The 19,267-nt window shown below is 41.3% G+C and overlaps 1 protein-coding gene across 2 annotated transcripts; it reads left to right on the top strand.

The window, feature by feature from the left end:
- Positions 1–8,171: 8,171 nt before the first annotated feature.
- LOC109758532 (pectin acetylesterase 5-like) lies at positions 8,172–18,983 on the top strand. Of its 2 annotated transcripts, XM_045234006.2 has the most exons (12): positions 8,172–8,540; positions 8,721–8,853; positions 9,005–9,084; positions 9,163–9,252; positions 9,394–9,518; positions 9,598–9,658; positions 9,920–9,973; positions 10,070–10,147; positions 10,233–10,338; positions 10,431–10,576; positions 10,671–10,767; positions 18,663–18,983. In XM_045234006.2, exons 1-9 carry the CDS (start codon positions 8,241–8,243, stop codon positions 10,236–10,238), a joined length of 927 nt encoding a protein of 308 aa, XP_045089941.1. In that variant the 5' UTR covers positions 8,172–8,240; the 3' UTR covers positions 10,239–10,338; positions 10,431–10,576; positions 10,671–10,767; positions 18,663–18,983. The 2 variants fall into 2 exon arrangements, with proteins under 2 accessions (XP_045089941.1, XP_040242012.1); XM_040386078.3 differs by lacking the exons at positions 8,172–8,540; positions 8,721–8,853; positions 9,005–9,084; ... (6 more) ...; positions 10,431–10,576; positions 10,671–10,767 and adding an exon at positions 12,561–14,852.
- The last annotated feature ends 284 nt before the right edge of the window (positions 18,984–19,267 follow it).

Below are 19,267 nucleotides of genomic sequence, written 5' to 3'. Positions count from 1 at the left end.
TAACAAAATGGAAGGCGCATGGTTAAGAACTAAATACAACATAGAATCCAGACAATTTTTTTATTTTTTTCCAGTATTTCTTGAAAATTTCGAACAACCTTTAAAAAAGCGAGAACGTTTGTAAATCCGACAATTTTTTGAACTTCTTCTTTTTTCAAAAAGTGTAAACTTTTTTGATAGAAACATTATTTGAAAATCCTGCACATTTTTTGAAAAATGCAAACATTTTTTGACTTTTGAGGAAAATAATTGATAATGCCAACAGTTATCAAAATTGTGAACAATTTTCTAAAAGCACAAACAATATTTAAAATTACCAAAGATTTTTCAAACACATGAATTTTTTTTAAGTTTCAAAGAAAAATTTCAAAACCGTAATTTTTTTCCATTCTCGAACATTTTTTGAATTTTTCAAAAAAACTTCACTGAAAAAGAAACGGCAGTGCGAGGCATCAAACCCTGTAACTGCCGAAGCTAACCGCTTGTCGCTAGCCACACGAATAAGCTTCACTATCTAAGTAGGAAACACGGATTATAAGAACTAGCCCTCGGCGATCTGATTACTGTAGCAAACTCATCTTTTTCTCACTATTTCTTTTTATTTAAGTTACTTTTTAGTTTTCATTTTTCCTAGACTACAACAAAATTTTCAACACGAACATTTTCTGAGAGCACTAAAAAAATTGAATTTAAAAAAAGCAGAAAAATACAAATAAAATTTGAAACCAAGATTTTTTTGAATTTTGCCACGCATTTTTTTCACTTGTGTACAAAAAATTGAAAACAGGAATATTTTTTAAATTTGAACAAATTTGAAAGAACAAACATTATTTAAAAATCTCCAAACATTTTTTTAATTTATGAAAAAAATTGTAAAAATAAACATTTTGTGAATTTGTGAACTAATTTGAAAAAGGGGACATTTTTTGAAGCAATGACTTTTTAAAAATTCGGCCCATCACATACCTATTAAATGCTCTTAAAAACATTTATTGTTGTTAATTCATTTGTTCTTAATTCACCGTTGCGATGCCGTCTCCTAGTTTGGCCAAGGCCTAAGCATTTTTCCTATTTTTTTTCTTTTTTCTTCTCTTTTGTTGTTAATTCATTTTTCTCCTTTTTCATTTTTTTTGAAACCTGTACAAAATTTGAAATATTGTTTGTAATAGCAAAATAATAGTTTTAATTTTTTCCTTCACATACTTATTAAATGCTCTTAAAAACATTTATTGTTTACAATTTTATACCTTCGTATTTATTAGTTATGTTAAAAACTTGAAATAATAATTTTATGTACTTGTTTAAATTATGATTTTAAATTTTTTCCTTTAAACCTATCATGGATGCTTACCATGGGCAATGCCCACCAGCTGGCAAAAGTATGGATCGTTTGAAGAATGTCCAAAAAACACTATATGTTCAACGTAGGATGTCCTGGTAGGACAGAAGGCTTTGTCTGAGAGAATGTTGTTTGTCAACATCCATCAAATGACCCCATTCTTTTACATTGCATGTACGACCAATTCAAGGCACCATGCCAAGTAGTTTTTGTTTTCGATAACTTTTGCATTTCTTGAGTTTTCTCTATCAAAATAGGCTGATAAATGGGCGGGCGTGTCGCAACTTGCATATGGTGTCAGAAATCATTCATACCAATCATGGATGCCTACCATGGCATGCCCACCTTCTTGCAAAAGTTTGGGTCATTTCAAGAATGTCCCAAACTAGACCATGTTCAACGGAGGTTGTCCAAGTGCCTTCGTTTGAGAACTCCTTGGTTCTCAACATCCATAAAATGATATGATTTTTTAATTGATGTGTATGACCAATTCAAGGCACCGTTCAAAGTTTTTTAGGTTTTCGACAAAAAAATTCATTTTCTGAAGTTTTCTCGGTAACAAATGACCGATAAATGGCGGGATGCGTCACAATACGGTGTCAAAAATTGTTCAAACCCAACATGGATGGCTAGCATGGGCATGTCCACCTGCTTGCAAAAGTTGGGGTCATTTCAAGAATGTCCGAACTAGACCATGTTCAACGGAGGGTGTCCGGATAGGCTAGAAAGCTCCATTTGCAGGCACGATGTTTCTCGACATCCGACAACTGACCCCAATTGTTTATTGGCTTGCATGACCAATTAAAGTCACCATGCCAATTTTTATTGGTTTTCAAATTTTTTTGCATTTTCTGGAGGTTTCTTGGTCAAAAAATCTCGATAAATGGCCCAACATGTCGCAACTTGCATACGGTGTTGGAACCGTTCAAACCTGACATGCATGCCTAATATGGACATGCTGACTTGCTTACAAAAGTTGAGGTATGTTCAAGAATGTCAAAAACTAGACCATCTTCATCAGAGGGTGTGTGCAGGTAGGCCAAAAGGCTACGTTTGAGAGCACGTTGTTTCTCAAATGGTCCCACTTTTTTTACATGGCCTTGAATGATCAGTTCAAGGCACCATGCCAAAGTTTTTCACAAATGTTGCATTTTCCGTAGTTTTCTCTATAAAAACAGGTCGATAAATGGCCGGACGATGTCACAACTTGCACAAGGTGTCGAAAATCGTTAAAACCTGACATGGATGCCTACCATGGACATGCCCATAGGCTTGCAAAAGTTGGTCTCATTTCAAGTATGCACACAAATTGACCATGTTGAACGGAGTGTGTTCAGGTAGGCTAGAAGACTCCGTCTAAGATCATGTTGTTTCACCGCATCCTTGAAATGGCCTCAATTTTTTCCATGACCTTGTATGACCAATTTAAGGCATCAAGCCAAGTTGTTTGGGTTTTTGACAGGTTTTGCATTTTCTGGAGTTCTGAAAAAAGTCAATAAATGGCCTGTCGTGTCGCAACGTGCATACGTGTCGGAAGGCATTCAAACTAGGCATGGATTCCTAAGATGGGCATGCCCACCTACTTGCAAAAGTTTGGGTCAGTCCTGAGATTTTTAAAAATTATATACTGGACATAATATTTTGAAAAATGTTAATCATGCATTTGAAAATTGTTAATTATGTACGGATTGTTGATCATGGATTAAAAATGACAAAATCTTTGGATCTTGTATATGAAAATATTCATCAAGCATTTAAAAAATCTTTATAAGTATTCAAAAATGTTAACCTATTATTTGGAAAAATTTAAATGTGTATAGAAAAAATGTTGACCATGCATTAAAAATATAATAAAAAAATTATCATTGTAATATAAAAATGTTAATCAAGCTTTTGAAAAAAAATTATGACTAAGTATTTGAAAAATGTTAAATGCGTATAGAAAAAATGTTGATTATGCATAATAAAGGTAATCTTGCATTTGAAAAATTGTTGATACAATTTTTGAAAAATATTAAATTTGCATAGAAGAAATGTTGACAATTTTGAGAAAATGTTAATCTTGTATTTTAAAATTGTTAATCAAGCATTTGAAAAAGTTTAAAGTGTGTATAGGAAACATGTTGACCATGCATTAGAAAAATGTTAAACTTGTATTTGCAATATGTTAGTCAAGCAATTATAAAATGTTAAAGTTGTATAGAAAAAATGTTGACCATGTATTGGAAAATGATGAATTTTTTTATTATGTATATAAAAATGTTAATCAAGCATTTGAAAAAATCTTGAGGAAGTATTTGAACAATGTTGATCAAGAATTTGAAAATTGTTAAATGTATATTTGAAAAATGTTGACCATGTATTCGATTAATTATTTGAAAACATCTATTTAAGAAAAATGTAGATCGTGTATTTGAAAATGTATACTATGTACTGAGAAAACCTATGTGAAAAAAAAAGAAAATGAAGAAAACTGAAATAAAACAAATAAACCTGAGTAAAAAAACAAAAACAAAGAAACCCAAGTAAAAAAAAAGAAATACTAAGTATAAGGAAGAAAACTGGTAAAAAACAAAAAAATTGTAGTATATCAAAGAAAAATAAAAGCGAATAAAATTGGTGAAGAAATAAAGAAAATCAAAGAAAATAAAAAAAATGAAAGAAACAACCGAGGTGAAGAACCAGCGAAGAAAACACGAGCTATCGAACGAATGGGCTGTCCCAGTACTGTAGCAAGGGGAGGGGGGTTGGTGTGGGAGGGGGGGGGGGAGATTCTTCAACGAGAGCTCCTTCCGTCGCGCTTAATGCGAGATATAGCTCTCGTGATGATTCCACTGCTAACTGCGAACGGTCATGCCGCTAGGATAAATTGGTCGAAGTCAACCATGGGGTCTAGCCCTGCACGTTTTTGGAAAAAGGGCTTTGGCCCATCATGGACTATGAGAGTACAACATGAATTCTTCTTGTATTGTATCACGTAACTTGGACTGGAGTAGTGGTTACGACTTGGAGGCCCTTGAGTTTGGTGGTTCAGTTTTATTTTGTAGTACTATATATGCCCATCATGCCCTTTGCCATCAATGTGTTAAGGGGGTTGTACCGAAACAGAAGCCATTGTGTTTAGGGGTTGTGTACCGAAACAGAAGTGTTTGTTACAACACCTGGTGTTGTAACAATTGGACCGACGAGCTTCAACCACTGCTCGCCGGTGCTATGTGGCACGATGTGAGTGGCGACCTGTCCATGGGCAGGAGCTGCAAGAACCGAGGCAGCAACGAGGGATGCTAATAGCGGTGATGATGATGCAAGCACACAGTGCGGGGAGGTCTGTGGCGCTCGCTGTCGCTCTTGTCCCCCGCACATGGTTGTGTAATCTGTACTATTTAATTAAAAAGAAGGGAAGGTTCACATTTCACCTTTCTTTCCACCACACCTTCGTCCAACCTTCCATGTATAGGATAATCAATCAACTTAATTAATCACCTTTTGAACCAAATTCACTTCAATTTACTTACCAAACTTTTAAGCAAAATATAAGGTAATTCATGGTTAGAATTTGATGAAGATTTATTTACACAATCGTATTTTTATTGATAGGTAAATCACAAGCTAACATACTAGAATATTTATATCCCGTTGCAATGCACGGGCATTGTTCTAGTTTGAAGAAGAAGACGACGCGGGGTAGGGACGAAGATCCTGATCTGACGGTTTGGAGGGCAAGGCATAGTGTGCGATTGGACTGCTGCGTGCAACCGGCTGAAATTTTGGTCGGCGCCTAGCATCCGCCTAGATAGAGGACTGAAATTTCCGTGATGAAATTTCTTGATGTAAGTTGATGTTAGTCTCGATATCCATCGTGTCTCGATGTTAGTCTCGACACCAAACCTCGTACATGGGATCATTTCGAAGTAGCAAAACCGTGGAAAATTACAATTGCTTTCCAGCTGGAAGGTTTGGCCGGGTTTACGGAAGATGACGAGGAGTGGAGTGGAGTGGAGTGAAGTGCAACACGAGTAGTGTGTACATTAGAAGATGAAGGAGCAGCAGCAGGCGAAATCAAATCATGCAACCTTCGCTAGTGCAGGACACAGCCACACCATTTTTCGCTTGCTGGCAACGTGACGCGACGGCCATGGTGCCGATGACAGCGGAGCCGATCCTCCACCTGGAGAAGTGCCAGCGTCGTCCACCAGACCACCGCGGATGGTTGGGGCTTGCGGTGGCGGCCCTGCTCCTCATGCTGTTGTACGCCGTTGGTCCTCTCGGTCCAATGCTGTTCGGCGTGCCGCAGCCAGAGCCCGTCGCGCTCACCCTCCTTGCAGCCGAACAGGAGAAGGGAACAGTGTGCTTGGACGAAACCCCGCCGGGCTACCACCTCCAGAGAGGCTCCGGTGATGGCTCCAACAACTGGCACATCCATCCGCAGGTACATGCAATCCATCCTTCCAATGTTCCCTGAATCTTTTTTCCCTCTATATACATGGGACCCACTGGTCAGACCAGTGGGCCCATGGCGGGAGAAGAGGGTGCCGTCGACTGGTCAAACCTGACCAGTGGGCCCATGGGACCCACTGTTAGTGACCCAACGCTGTACCGCTTCATCTTAAGTGAAGGTGCCGTTTACTTCGTATGTTTTCTTACTCAGAAAACATATTCTGGCCGAAGCGTTTTCATTTTAGAGTTTTTTTAAAAAAAATCAGATTTTTATTAAACTTTAACTTTCCCTAATTTTTAAACCGCAAATCCAAATGAATTGATTCTTTTCCTAACATTCTTCATTTTTCATCTTGTTTATTTCGGTATTTATTTCAAAAATTTGCAAACAACTTTTTTGTGCTATCTCGGATTTATGTGGTAATTGCATTATTTTGAAAATAGGAAAAATGGAGGGAAGATGATTTTTACAAAATTACGGAGTGAATCAACCTTTCTGCATACCCAATGCAAGCATCTTGAACACTTGATATGATGATTGCTTGGTTGATTACTTGCTAGAATTTTAAAACATCTTTATGTTAATTCAAATGAATTTGCAAAGTTGATAATCATGCATGTATGATGACTAGCTAATGTTTTGATTTCACTTAAACATGTAACATCTGTGGATGTGGTTATTGCCTCGTGCCACACATGCTTTATTGGATCAAACCGAGTGCTATCCAGACACGTAAGATGAAATTGACACATGGACATGACACATAGGCAAAACTTGACACATAGGCAAAAATTGATGAGGTGGTACTCAGTAATATCAATGGATCCACGTTGTAAACGTCATGACCATCTAGATTGGTCGTTATCAGCTAGAAATAAGGTTGTTGACCACTGCTGCTTTATGACCATTTCGTATAAGGCAATTATGACCTTCCTGACCAAAATGGTCGTTATGGTTTAGGGTTTGGACCCTCCCAAACGGCTTACGACCAATTGGTTTCAAAAGGTCATAGATTTACGAGCAATTCACCCAACTCACTAACGACCAATTCACCCAAGTCACTAATAGAAGGTCACACGTTGACATATTTCTTGTAGTGGCAGCGGTGGCGGATCATCCATGCTTTGTCGAGCTGCCGTTGTTGGCATTTTTTTTCTTTCTCTTTTGGGCTTGATGTGTTGTTCACCCCAGCAGTGTCGTTGTGATCAGTGGAAGTTGCTTTATAATATAAAGCGGGGGAAACCCTTTTTCAGCAGGTTGCTGCTGTTATGGGTGTGTTCATGCTGTCACTGGTACTGTACTTGCGTGCGCACGTATGCATGAAGGCAAGCTTAAGCATGATTACTTCTTTGCTAATTACCCCACGTACGTATCCGATAGATCCTTGGTAAGAGACAAATATCAGACCAGATTGACTACAAACCCAATTGCTATACTCTAACCAGAGTACATAAGAACAATGTGTAAACTTCTTGCCTCCTCTAATCAGAGATTCAGAGTACATGTTTGAATTTCTTTTTGTCAGGATTTCACCAAGGTCGATTGGTTTATTTCCATTTGCTTATAGTTTAACTTTCTTTCTACTATTTATTTTTGTTACTATTGAACATGTAAACCACAGGACAGGAGTTTGTCGAATTTAGCTTCTACTAATGCCTGCTAAAAATTCCCGCAGCAACGCACGGGGTGTCATCTAGTTTTTATAAAGTGGGATCACAATATGCAAATATTGTCATCAAACTTAAAAAAAAGAACTTTCAACTACACGGGTTCCAAATTTTAGAAACCAAATCATTGTGTCTGCCGTGCTCGCACAAACTTCATGGAATTGGATGATAAAGTTTCCGAAACATTAACTTTCAAAAGTTTCATGGATAGTTTTCAGAAATTTGAGGATGAATCGCGAGAGATGGAAATTTTCACCCATTTTGTGAAAAACCTATCTGTAGGAATTGTGAAGTAGCATTTTGGATATTAGTAGTTAGTTAGTTAGCTTAGTGCGTGGAGTTAGTGGTTAGTGGAGTACGATGTGAGACCGTGCATGGTGGCTGGCGTGCGTGCGTGAGTCTCGTGTATGTGTTATTTAAGTGATCAGATGAATTAGAAAAAGTTTAGGCCGTGAGGGCTGAGGAAAAATGTAGCCTATGTGGTTTTCATTGGGAGACAGGGCAAAGCTAGTTTTGTCGTGTGTGTGTATTCGTGAGAGAAGAAGAGAGAGCTGTGTGAGGCAACGTGAGGAAGAACAAGGGAGCGAGGAGCAGCTCCAACAAAAGGTACGATTGCTTTCCAGCTGGAAGATTTGGCGGGGTTTACGAAAGATGACGAGGAGTGGAGTGGAATGCAACACGAGCACTGTGTATATTAGAAGAAGAAGAAGCAGCAGCTGCCGAAACCAAATCATGCAACCCCCGCTAGTGCAAGACACAGCCACACCATCTTTAGCTTACAGGCGACGTGACAGCCATGGACATGGTGCCCGCTTCAGCGGAGCCGCTCCTCCACCCGGAGCAGTGCCAACTTCGTCCATCAGACCACCGCAGATGGTGGGTACTTGTGGCGGCAGCCCTGCTCCTCATGCTGCTGGTCACCGTTGGCCCTCTCCATCCTATGTTGTTCGGCGTGCCACAGTCGGAGCCCGTCGCGCTCATCCTCCTCACTGCCGCACAGGAGAAGGGTGCTGTGTGCTTGGACGGAACCCCACCGGGTTACCACCTCCAGAGAGGCTCCGGTGACGGCTCCAGCAGCTGGCACATCCATCTACAGGTACGTACCATCCAGCCATCCATCCAATGTTCCCTGCATCTTTTTCCCTCTACGTATCTTTTTTTTTTTTGCGAAATTCCCTCTATATATCAAAAGACATACATGATGGGCATGTTTAGCAAGTTGAATCAAGGAAGGGCAATTAGTTGATGGACTTGTACGTTTTCTTTAACAACCAAGGGAGGAGGCTGGTGCGGCACAGTCAATGATTGTTCCAATCGTAGAATGTCCGATCTCGGTTCGTCTAAATTCATGAAACCGATTCAGTTCACTGGCGCTGGAATCCTCAGCAGTGATCACCTGCAAAATCCTGGTAATCACAGATACTTCTATTCCACACACCAGTCCATATATCTATTTAATTTGTTCCATTTTTTCATGTCCTTCTCTCTGTTTACCTGAATATTTAATACTTCTCGGCTCTCACTATGTCCTTGCACTAATTGTCATCGGCATGTTATTAGATTTCTACAACTGGAACAAAGCCTACGTGCGATACTGTGATGGAGCTTCGTTTTCAGGTGATGCGGAAGGTCAAGCAGAGGTGATTTTTCTGCATTCTGATATATATGATGTCGTTGTTTCGGTTGCTTCAGGAGATGTTTTGTTGGCAATGGTGTAGGATGGAACCATACTGCACTTCAGAGGATTGCGTATCTATCAAGCGGTTATTGACGAACTAATGGAAAAAGGACTCGCCAATGCTACACAGGTCATACTTAATTTACTGGGCTAATATAAATTGAGCAAGAGCCATTAGTACAAAAGTTGCAGTCTGTGCTACAAATGTTGTGAACAAGGACCATGTAAAAATGTAAAAAGAAAAAAATAATCATATTTCTACGCTTTTCAGGCCATCCTCACAGGTTGTTCTGCTGGTGGTCTAGCAACGTTTGTGCATTGCGACGATTTTAGTGCACGATTTTCTCACAAGGTTTCGGTTAAATGCCTTGTCGATGCTGGGTTTATTCTTGACGTGTAAGACTCTTGAAAAGAAAATAAAAAAGTAACCCACTAGCATGGTATCTGAACTAAAAGTGCCACTTTTTTCTAACAGAAAGGATATATCTGGACAAAGGTCCTTCCGATCTCTCTATGGTGGAGTCGTTCACCTCCAGGTTAGCCATTGGACTTGCTTAAAACTTTAATAGCATGCCTTATTTTGTAACCAAGATTTCTGGTTATCTTCCCCCCCTTTTTGCACTTCTCTAAAACACGACTTTTAAAAAAGGCTTTGTAAAACTCTTGAGATTTCAAGTGGTTAGTTGTGCAACAGTCGGTAAAACACACAATATTTTTCTGTCCATGTGATGATGCCACTTTGTACTAAATGCCACTGAGTTTCTTCTGTATCTCACAAATTTTGCTAACTTATTTAGAATGTTAGACAAGTGTTGCCCAAGGACTGCCTTACCAACAAAGAGCCAACTGAGGTAGTTTCAACTGAATAACTTGATATGCTTCGCACTCTTAAGCATGCCATCAGGTTATGCTAGTAAGTTCGTTAGCTGAAATAATTGTTTTCCTAGTGTTTCTTCCCTGCGGAGCTTATTAAGAGCATCCACACCCCCATGTTTATTGTCAACTCTGGGTATGATCCAGCGCAGGTAATTTTAAATTTTCTTCTTCTCGTTCTTATTTCTACTCCACCATTAAAAGTTTCACCATTTAATCACTTATCCTTCGCCATAGATATGAAATGTGATCGTACCAGCTTCGCCGGCTCCTGATAAGTCGTGGTTGAGTTGCAAGGATAATATCCGGAACTGCAATTCCACACAAATTGATGTTCTTGATGGTTAGCTTAGCTTGTCAATTTTTCACTCTCATTAAGCATCAATGGTTTTCCCTGTTTGCGAAACTCTAAATATTCTGCTACCGCATCGATAGGACTAAGGACCACGATGGCTGATGCATTAAAGGTTGTTAAAGATAAAGAGGACTGGGGATTTTTCATCGACTCATGCTTCACTCATTGCCAAATGGTCCTTGACGTCTCTTGGAATTCACATAATTCCCCGAGGCTTGGAAATAAAGTAGGGAGTTCGAAATCCACAATAAATCACATTATCTGCTACCCCATGTTGTTTCTTGGATTGATATTGTTTCACTACCATCTTATATATGGAGCAGACCGTTGCAGAAGCTGTTGGAGATTGGCACCATGGAAGGACGCAAGGAGTGAAAGAGGTTGACTGCAAGTATCCGTGCAACCCAACATGCAATAGTCAGTCACCTTTATGATTTGTTATTACATTGCATTGGTCGAGGTTTACTATGTAAAGAGTGCAAGAAAGAAAGAGAAAAAACAGCAATCATCATATTCTATATTTCATCAAAGTGAAACGTAATGATCATATGTAATAAAACAAGTGCGGTCAGATGAATGATGGTGGATCGTGTGAAAATGTCCATGGAGCAAAAACAAAAAAAATGTATTTCAAGCACCAAATCAGTATGGAAATTTTCCCAAAAATGATGAGTTATTCAGTTAATCTATCTGTATATATACCAATATATCTATCTATCTATTATATATAAAAAGTACGTTACGGGCTAACCAGAAAAAGGATAAATAGCTTAGACATTACGACAAAAATTAGAAACATCTGACCATTAATAAATTGACTGGAAAACTCTATAGCTTTACGATATAAATTAAAGAAAATTACCCACCTTTGCCATTACATAACCCACCGGAGGTTACAGATTCCATGAGAAGTTATTTTCCTTAGGTTGCCCTCACGTCTCCCATACCTAGCTGATGGACTAACCTAAGAAATCTATCTATCATACCACGCACGACCTGAGCACCTCCATGAACCCATGACCTAGGCGCCTCCTCCCCCTGCTGATCCATTGATTCATGTGCCGCATCCTCATGGGAGCTGCCACAAACGCTCGACCTGGATGCCCCAAGTCACCTTACCGAGCTATTCCACCCCTCCTTGACCTCCATTGGTTCCTCTGCTACGCCCTCTTGTGAGCCGCCACAAATGGTCAATCTAGGAGCCCAACCAAGCCTCCTCCCGAAGCATCAATGGTTCCTCTATTGGACCCTCATGGAACTGAAGTCTGCACGTCGTGACAAACCACATCTATGGTCCACCGATACCATAACATCGCGTCTTGCATCATCGTCTTTGATGTTGTAGTCCAAAAAATCTGCCAGACGAATTTCCTCAGTCAGATCGGCTGGTACCAACATGCAGGAAGATATTATTCAGCATGAGAATGGCGGGCCGTCCCCAACCTCCACCTACCGCCATTAATGGCGGTCTCCACCGCATTGATGGCGGGACGATCCCAAGTAGCCCGTCCCCTCGCTCCCCCCACCCATTCCCCACCTCCATCCACCACTCCACGCCCATCAGACTCTCTCAGATTTGATCCGCAGGCTATTCTCAGGGGCTCGATGGCGGGTGGATCGAGCCGCAGGCCGCGGGCGAGGAGGGCGGCCGACGCTAGCGCTGGCTCCGCCTGCACTGGCCCTGCTACCACCAACTCCGGTGGTGCAGAGACCGATGGTCGACGCATCCTCACCGGAGGCGCGCGCGGAGATGCTCAGGGTGGTGACGGAGAGATTCCCCGACCGCTCCGAGTGGGGCGAGCTATTGGTTCAAGTCATCCACACCTCGTCCTTCTCAGAGCGCGCGCCCTTCGCTGGCGACGATGGCGGGATGGACTACGACCTGCTGTTCTGGGCGATTCAGGAAGCGGAATCACCGGATCCGAAGATTGCAGCCAAGTGGGCACGCTTCAAGACATGGAGCCCGTCCCGCTTGAACATCAGGCCACCGTCGGTGGTGGGGCTGGCCAGGATTCCTCGTGAGTTCCTGGCGCCGGGGGATAGCCCCCCACGCGTCCCTTGAAGGCCACAGCTCCCGGCGGCCGAGCGGCGCGAACCAACTCGCGGGTGCTCGGGGCGGGGTCTAGGCTGACTGACAGCAGTCTGGAACCGCCGCCATTGCCGGGGGATTGTGGGAAGGTGCCGCGTCTTCGATCGAAGGTAAACCGAGTGCATAATATTCCAGATTATGCTGAGGGAATTGATGAAATCTAAAGGAAATAGCCTTATGGCTATTGAAGTAGTCGAGGAAGAGAGATTTGAGGATGCCCCTTATGGGGCTGGATCGTGTTCGACTGGAATCGTGCCAATTCCTGGAAGCTTTGTGTGTGGGTCGCCGGCTCCGGCGAGTTCTGAGATCGACGGTGAGCTCGTTTGTGCGAGAGGGAGGGGGGATTGTTTGAACGAGCCGCGGCTGGGACCTGCGGCTGTCCTTGCACCGTTGATCTCAGGATGGGTGGTGCACGCGAAAGCGGCTTCTAAAAATACGCGTCTCAGGTTAGGTAATAGCGATGAGGAGGAGGTTGCGGATTTTTACGGGCAGTTGTGGGTTGTCCCATCCCCCCGCCGCCACCCTCGTCCTCATATACCACATCACCAGCCTCCTAACCCTAAATTCGCCATTCCCAAGCTCTTCTGGGTGAGGAAGGATATGTTCCAATCCAAATCCTTCACCATCGAGGATTGCTTCCCAGTTCCTCATCCTGGTCTTGACCCTACCCCTACCAAATTTCAGATAACAGTGCCTGGTTTTTTGCTGGGGAGTAGATCATTTGCTGAGGTAGTGAGAGATATGGAGAATCAGGGACAAGGTAACCGGAATTGCCGGCCTCCGGCAGCAAAGAAGGCGGCACCAACTCAGGAAGGAAGATCTGCGGGTCCTCCTCAGGTGATCCCAGTCCAGCACGGAGGAAACAAGACGGGTGGAGGGGGGAAACAAGCTCCAGCCCCTGCCCCAGCCCCAGCCCCGGCCCCGATCCCTCAGGCCCCTCAACCTGCCCCTTTGGTTCAACCTCTAGATCCAAGGTATAAGGAGATGACTTGCTTCAATTGTGGCTGGCCTGGAGACTATGTTGGCAATTGTATCGAAGCCAAGAAATGTTTTATATGAAGTGGAAACCACAATGTGAACAATTGTGCGGCCTGGGTTCGTCCACAGCATACAGCCACCTATTTTGGTAGTGCTGCTGCTGGCTTGGGATTTTATCATGTGGATGTTCCTCTGGCAAGTGAATCTAGCTGCTTGAATTACAAAAATTGTGCAGTTCTGAAAGTGGTTAAAGGAGAAGTTTCTACTTCTGAGTTGCTGGTGCAGTTGAATGGAATATTTTGCAAAACAAAAGAGTAGCCTTGGCAGATCAGAGAACTGGAGGAGAAGAAATTCTTATACATATTTCAACCCTGGAAGAATGTGGATAATCTGATTGAATTTCTAGCGTTCAACCTACCTATCGATGGTGTTTCTATTAAGATTTGTGAATGGGAAGGAATGTTGGATGAGTTTGGAGAACTAAAAGAAGCTTGGGTGGTTGTTGATGGAATTTCCCCAAAATGGTGTGCTTGGAAGGTCTTTGCACAGGTTGCTGGATATTTTGGAATCCTTGTGGATGTTGATTGGAATGGCATTTTCAAAAGCTTCTATGAAACTATCAGAATCAAGATTGCTTGCAGAGATCCCTGCAAAATCCCATTTGAGAGACTGGTGGAGATGAAGAAAATGATCTACCTGCTATTTTTCACTGTGGAAGGATTTGAACAAGTTGGAGAAGAATCAGATGGAAATGATGATGATCCAGGACAAGATAATGAAGATGGAAAGAAAGAAAAACTGGATGATGACCTGACTGATAATGACAACATGGAAGATCATGCAGGGGAACCTTTTGATGGACTGGACAGAGCTAACTTCACACCAAAAGAGAACCCCAGCTCTAAGACAAACAAGCAAGTACAACAGATCTCTGTGTCTGCAGAAGAATTTCACTCAAAGATTATGATTGATGAGGCCCATGACAACTTTCTGGAGGAAATCAGTAAAAGTGGATATAGAGAGAACAAACAGGTTGAGGACAAGCCAGGGTTCGGCACCCCATGCTCATATCACCTGCTGCCTGAGGATACTGAGGAAATTCATATCTCTGCACATCTGGAGTATTATTTTGAACAACTCAATAAATTTGACATGGAGGAGACAGATGGAGAGGAAGAAGATATGGAAACTAAACTGCAATGCCTCCCTGAAGATTTGGCTATGGCTATTGGCTCTGTGAAGAGATCATTAATTGAATCTATGGACAATGCAGAATCAGAAAAGAAGAAGAAACTCAACACTGAAACCAAAACTGCTTGGGGCCCAGTTCTGACTAATAGGCTTAAAACCAGAGGTCATGTAAATGTGAAGATCATGGACAAGGCAAATGCTTACTTGCTGAAGAAGAACCTGGAAGTTCCTACTACTTTCAAAGGTAAATCATTTGCTACCTTGGAAAATGAAGTACTTGCTTCTCATACTGCTTTGGTTGATCTGTGTGTGGGTGATGATAATAATGAGTGCAATGATATCATTGCTGATTTAGTGGCTAGGGAGAAGATTAAATGTCTTCAATTTGCTGATTCTAATCCGGAGATTGTTCTCCCGAACTCCATAGACATGGACTGCTACGATAATAATTCCCCCACTGACAATAATGCTATATTAGTTAATAGGACAGGGGCACTGCTGCCCTAGAACTAGATAGCCCTGTTATTAATGCTAAGAACCAGCTTTGTGGCTTATCTCACCCTTTTAAGGTCAAATGATAGGTGTTTTTTGGAATATTAGGGGTCTTGCTCAACCTGGTAAACTATAATGCCTGGGAGATTTCCTTAATACTAATCACATTGATTTTGTGGGTTTCTTTGAAACCAAAAGAGAGAAAATAGAGAGTGGGACCTTGGGTATGATTGCTGGTAATAATAACTACGAGTGGCATGTGCTTCCTGCGAACAATACTGCTGGAGGGATCCTTGTGGGTCGTAAACTAGACTTATTTGATATCATTGGTTTCTTAGATAAGAAATATTGTGTTATAGTTACTATTAAGAGCAAAAATGATGGTTTTCTGTGGCACTTTGTTGCTTTCTATGGTACTGCTTATAATGAGTAAAATTGAGTTTATTGCTGAACTTCATGAAGTTATGTCTACTCTTACATACCCTTTTATTTTCGGGGGAGATTTTAATTTGGTTAGGTCTAAGGAGGATAAGAGTAATGGTGTTGTTAATGCTCAAAACTCCTTCCTGTTTAATGATTGGATTAACAAGTGGGCTTTGTTGGAAATTAACATTGCTAACAAGAATTTCACCTGGAGTAATAATCAAGATATTCTTATTTTTGCCACTATAGATAGGGTGTTGGTCTCTATGTCCTGGGATGCCCACTTTCCTATGTCTACTCTAACTGCTCTACCACGGATAGGGAGCGATCACACACCACTTATTTTTAGATACGGGAGCTAGGAGGGTTACCTCCCCTAAACCTTTTCGATTTGAGAAATGGTGGTTGGATCAACCTGGTTTTAAAGATTTAGTATGTGAGATTTGGAACTCTGTAGTTCCTGGAAAGTGTGCTCTAGATACTTGGATGAACAAGACTAAGATTCTTAGGAAAAAACGAAAGGCTGGAGCATCAATGTGGAGGCTGGTATGAAAAAAAAGGAAGAAGGACCTGAAATTAGAGGTTGATATATTAGATGTGTTTTCCGAGCGTAATCAGCTGGATGATGGGGACAAAGCACGTATGATAGAGATCAAAGATGAACTAGATAGGATTTGGCATAAAGAAGAGGTTGCCTTGTGGCAACGATCGAGGGATCAAAAAACTAAAGATGGAGATCAGAACAATGCTTATTTTCAGGCTCTGGCTAACCACAGACATAGGAAAAACCACCTTTCAGAGCTGATTTGAGATAATGGCCCTGTCCACTCTACTAAAGAGATGTTGGATGTAGCCACTAACTTCTATAAGGAATTGTTTAAATATGAAGTTAAACATAACATCAAGCTGGGTCCTTCCTTCTTGGAGGAGGAAGAATTAGTCACTCAGGAGGAGAATGACAACCTCCAGAAAAACTTCTCTCAAGAAGAGATTAAAGAGGCCATTTTTGGTTCTTATGCTCATGGGGCACCTGGCCCAGATGGATTATCTTTCCTTTTTTTATCAAACTTTTTGGGACGTGATCAAATCTGACTTTATGGCCTTAGTGAAACACTTTGAGGAGGGCAAGTTAGACTTATACCGTCTTAATTTTGCATTGATTGTGCTTATTCCTAAAGAACCTAATGCTAAATATATGAAGAAATTTAGGCCTATTAGTCTCAGTAACTGTGGGGTTAAGATCTTTTCTAAAGCTATGACTAACAGGGTTTCCCCTATTAGTTACATACTCATTTCCTTAAATCAAACAACCTTTATTAAGGGGAGGTACATTTTGGAGAGTGTGGTGATGGCACATGAAGTTATTCATGAGGTTAAGAGATCTAATACTCAAGGGCTAGTGCTCAAACTAGATTATGAGAAAGCATATGACAGAGTTAGTTGGGAATTCCTATTTGATATGTTACATTCGAGAGGTTTCGAGGACAAATGGATTTCTTGGATTAAAACCACTTTACTTCAAAGCACTTTTAGTGTTCGGATCAATGACACAGTGGGCCCCCATTTTTTAGCTGGGAAAGGGTTAAAGCAGGGTGATCCGTATTCTCCTTTGCTTTTTAACCTGGTTGATGATGTTTTTTCTAAAATGCTTCACAAAGCTGTGAGCTGAGGCTTAATTTCGGGGCTTCTGCCTCAGGCTATTCCTGGAGGTGTTGTCAGCTTACAATATGCTGATGACACCATCCTATTCTTAGAAAATTCAATGGACAAAGCCAGAAATTTTAAATGGCTTTTGTCCTGTTTTGAAAATCTGTCGGGTATGAAAATTAATTTCCATAAGAGTGATTTACTTACCATTAATGTGGAGGAGGAAGTGACAAAAGAATTTACCCAGATTTTTTGCTGCAAGTTGGGAGATTTTCCTATCAAGTACTTGGGGGTGCCTCTGCACTATGACAACTTTAAGGAAGAGGATTTACAACCTATCATTGATAGGATTATAAAAAATATTTCTGGCTGGTTGGGGAGATATCTTACATACAAAGGGAAAATTATTTTGTTATGTGCCCGCATTATCAGTATTCCTGCTTACTTGATGTCCATGATTAAATTTCCCAAGTGGGCCATTAATGCTATCAGTTCGCAGATAGCCCATTTTTTCTGGGGAGACAGGGACAATCAGCATAAATACCATCTAGCTAGCTGGGGTATGATCTCTAAGAAGAAGGAATTTGGGGGAATGGGTGTCCCTAACATTAGAGAATTTAATAGGGCACTTCTGGCCAACTGGGCAAAAAGATACTTTGATAGTAAAGACAGTGAGTGGAAGAAAAATATTTCCTATAAGTATGATATTGATAAACCTAATATTCTATGGTCTAAAAATGGAGTGGGCTCTACCTTTTGGAAGAGTGCCACTTGGGCTTTTGCTGCAGCCAAGACTTTTTACAAATGGAAATTGGGGAATGGAGAGAATGTCAGTTTCTGGCATGACATCTGGGTTGGGGATTATTCCCTAAAAACTCGTTTCTGGGATCTGTTTTGCATTTGCAACCAGAGTGAGTGCTCAGTAGCACAAGTCTGGGATGGTGTCACATTGAAACTAACATTTAGAAGATGCTTTGGTGAAACAGGTCTTAGTAGCTGGAATCACCTGGTTGATCTAGTTAAAACATCTCAGTTAAGAGATGAACCTGATTCTCCCATTTGGAATTTGGAGTCAAATTGGGTTTTCTCAATTAAATCTTTCTATAAACAAATTAACTTTGGGGGTGTGGTCTCTAAGGTGGGAGATAAACTTTGGAAAGTTATCTGCCCACAAAAAATTCATGTGTTCATGTGGTTGTGTGTTCATAACAAAATCCTTACCCGAGATAATTTGGCTAAAAGGAGACCTGTGGAAGATTTGTCCTACTTATTTTGTAGTGAAAATGAAACTGTCCAACATTTTCTGTTTGAATGTGTGGTTGCAAAACAGATTTGGGATTTTATTTCTGAATGTTTTGATCGTCCATGCATTTCTAGCTTTGATGACATTTGTGCCTTATGGCAGAACAATAAGAATGACGCTATGCTTAACCTGGTAGTGGCTGCCTCCTTGTGGAGCATTTGGAAACTAAGGAACAACTTTTGTTTTCAGGGGCGTACCTGGAGAGATGCCAGATGTGTCCTATCAAAACTAAGCTTATATCTGCTGCAATGGAAAGTTCTCTGCGACGACACTCAGGCAAAGCTGTTGCAGCGATGCATTCGCCTGCTGGACAGACGCCATGGAGAACTGCTGAGGATTGCGTGGATGTGAGCGTGGAGAACAGGAAGATGGAGCCTAACCTGAAGCCTAACTTCTAGTTTAATCTCAGATTCCTGTTTCTTGGGGATGTAATAAGTAGCTCCTTTAGAACTCTGCATTGGGGTGCTGTGTCCCCCCTGGAGAGATGCTTTTCTTTTTTAGTAAGACTGTTTCGGATTTCGCTTCATTAATAAAATGGGGCGGGGGGGGGGGGGGGGGGGGGGGGGGGGGGGACCCCTTTTCATCAAAAAAAATCTGCCAGATGTGGTTCGTACAGGTTACTAGTGGTCTAGAATAGGTATGGATGACCTTTACTGTGTGGTTTTGTACCTAACTAGCAAGTGATGTATGCAGTTATTTGTTATTTCTCTTATGAACCCTAAGTTTGATTCCTACAAATTGCTGATTTTGATGCTAGCTACTATACACTGCAGATAAAAATTTATTTGGTTCAG

The sequence above is a fragment of the Aegilops tauschii genome, chromosome 3 (assembly GCF_002575655.3).
Source record: "Aegilops tauschii subsp. strangulata cultivar AL8/78 chromosome 3, Aet v6.0, whole genome shotgun sequence".
Taxonomy (NCBI): Eukaryota; Viridiplantae; Streptophyta; class Magnoliopsida; order Poales; family Poaceae; genus Aegilops; species Aegilops tauschii.
Note: the sequence above shows the minus strand (reverse complement) of the source record. Positions and strands in the feature narration are given on the sequence as shown.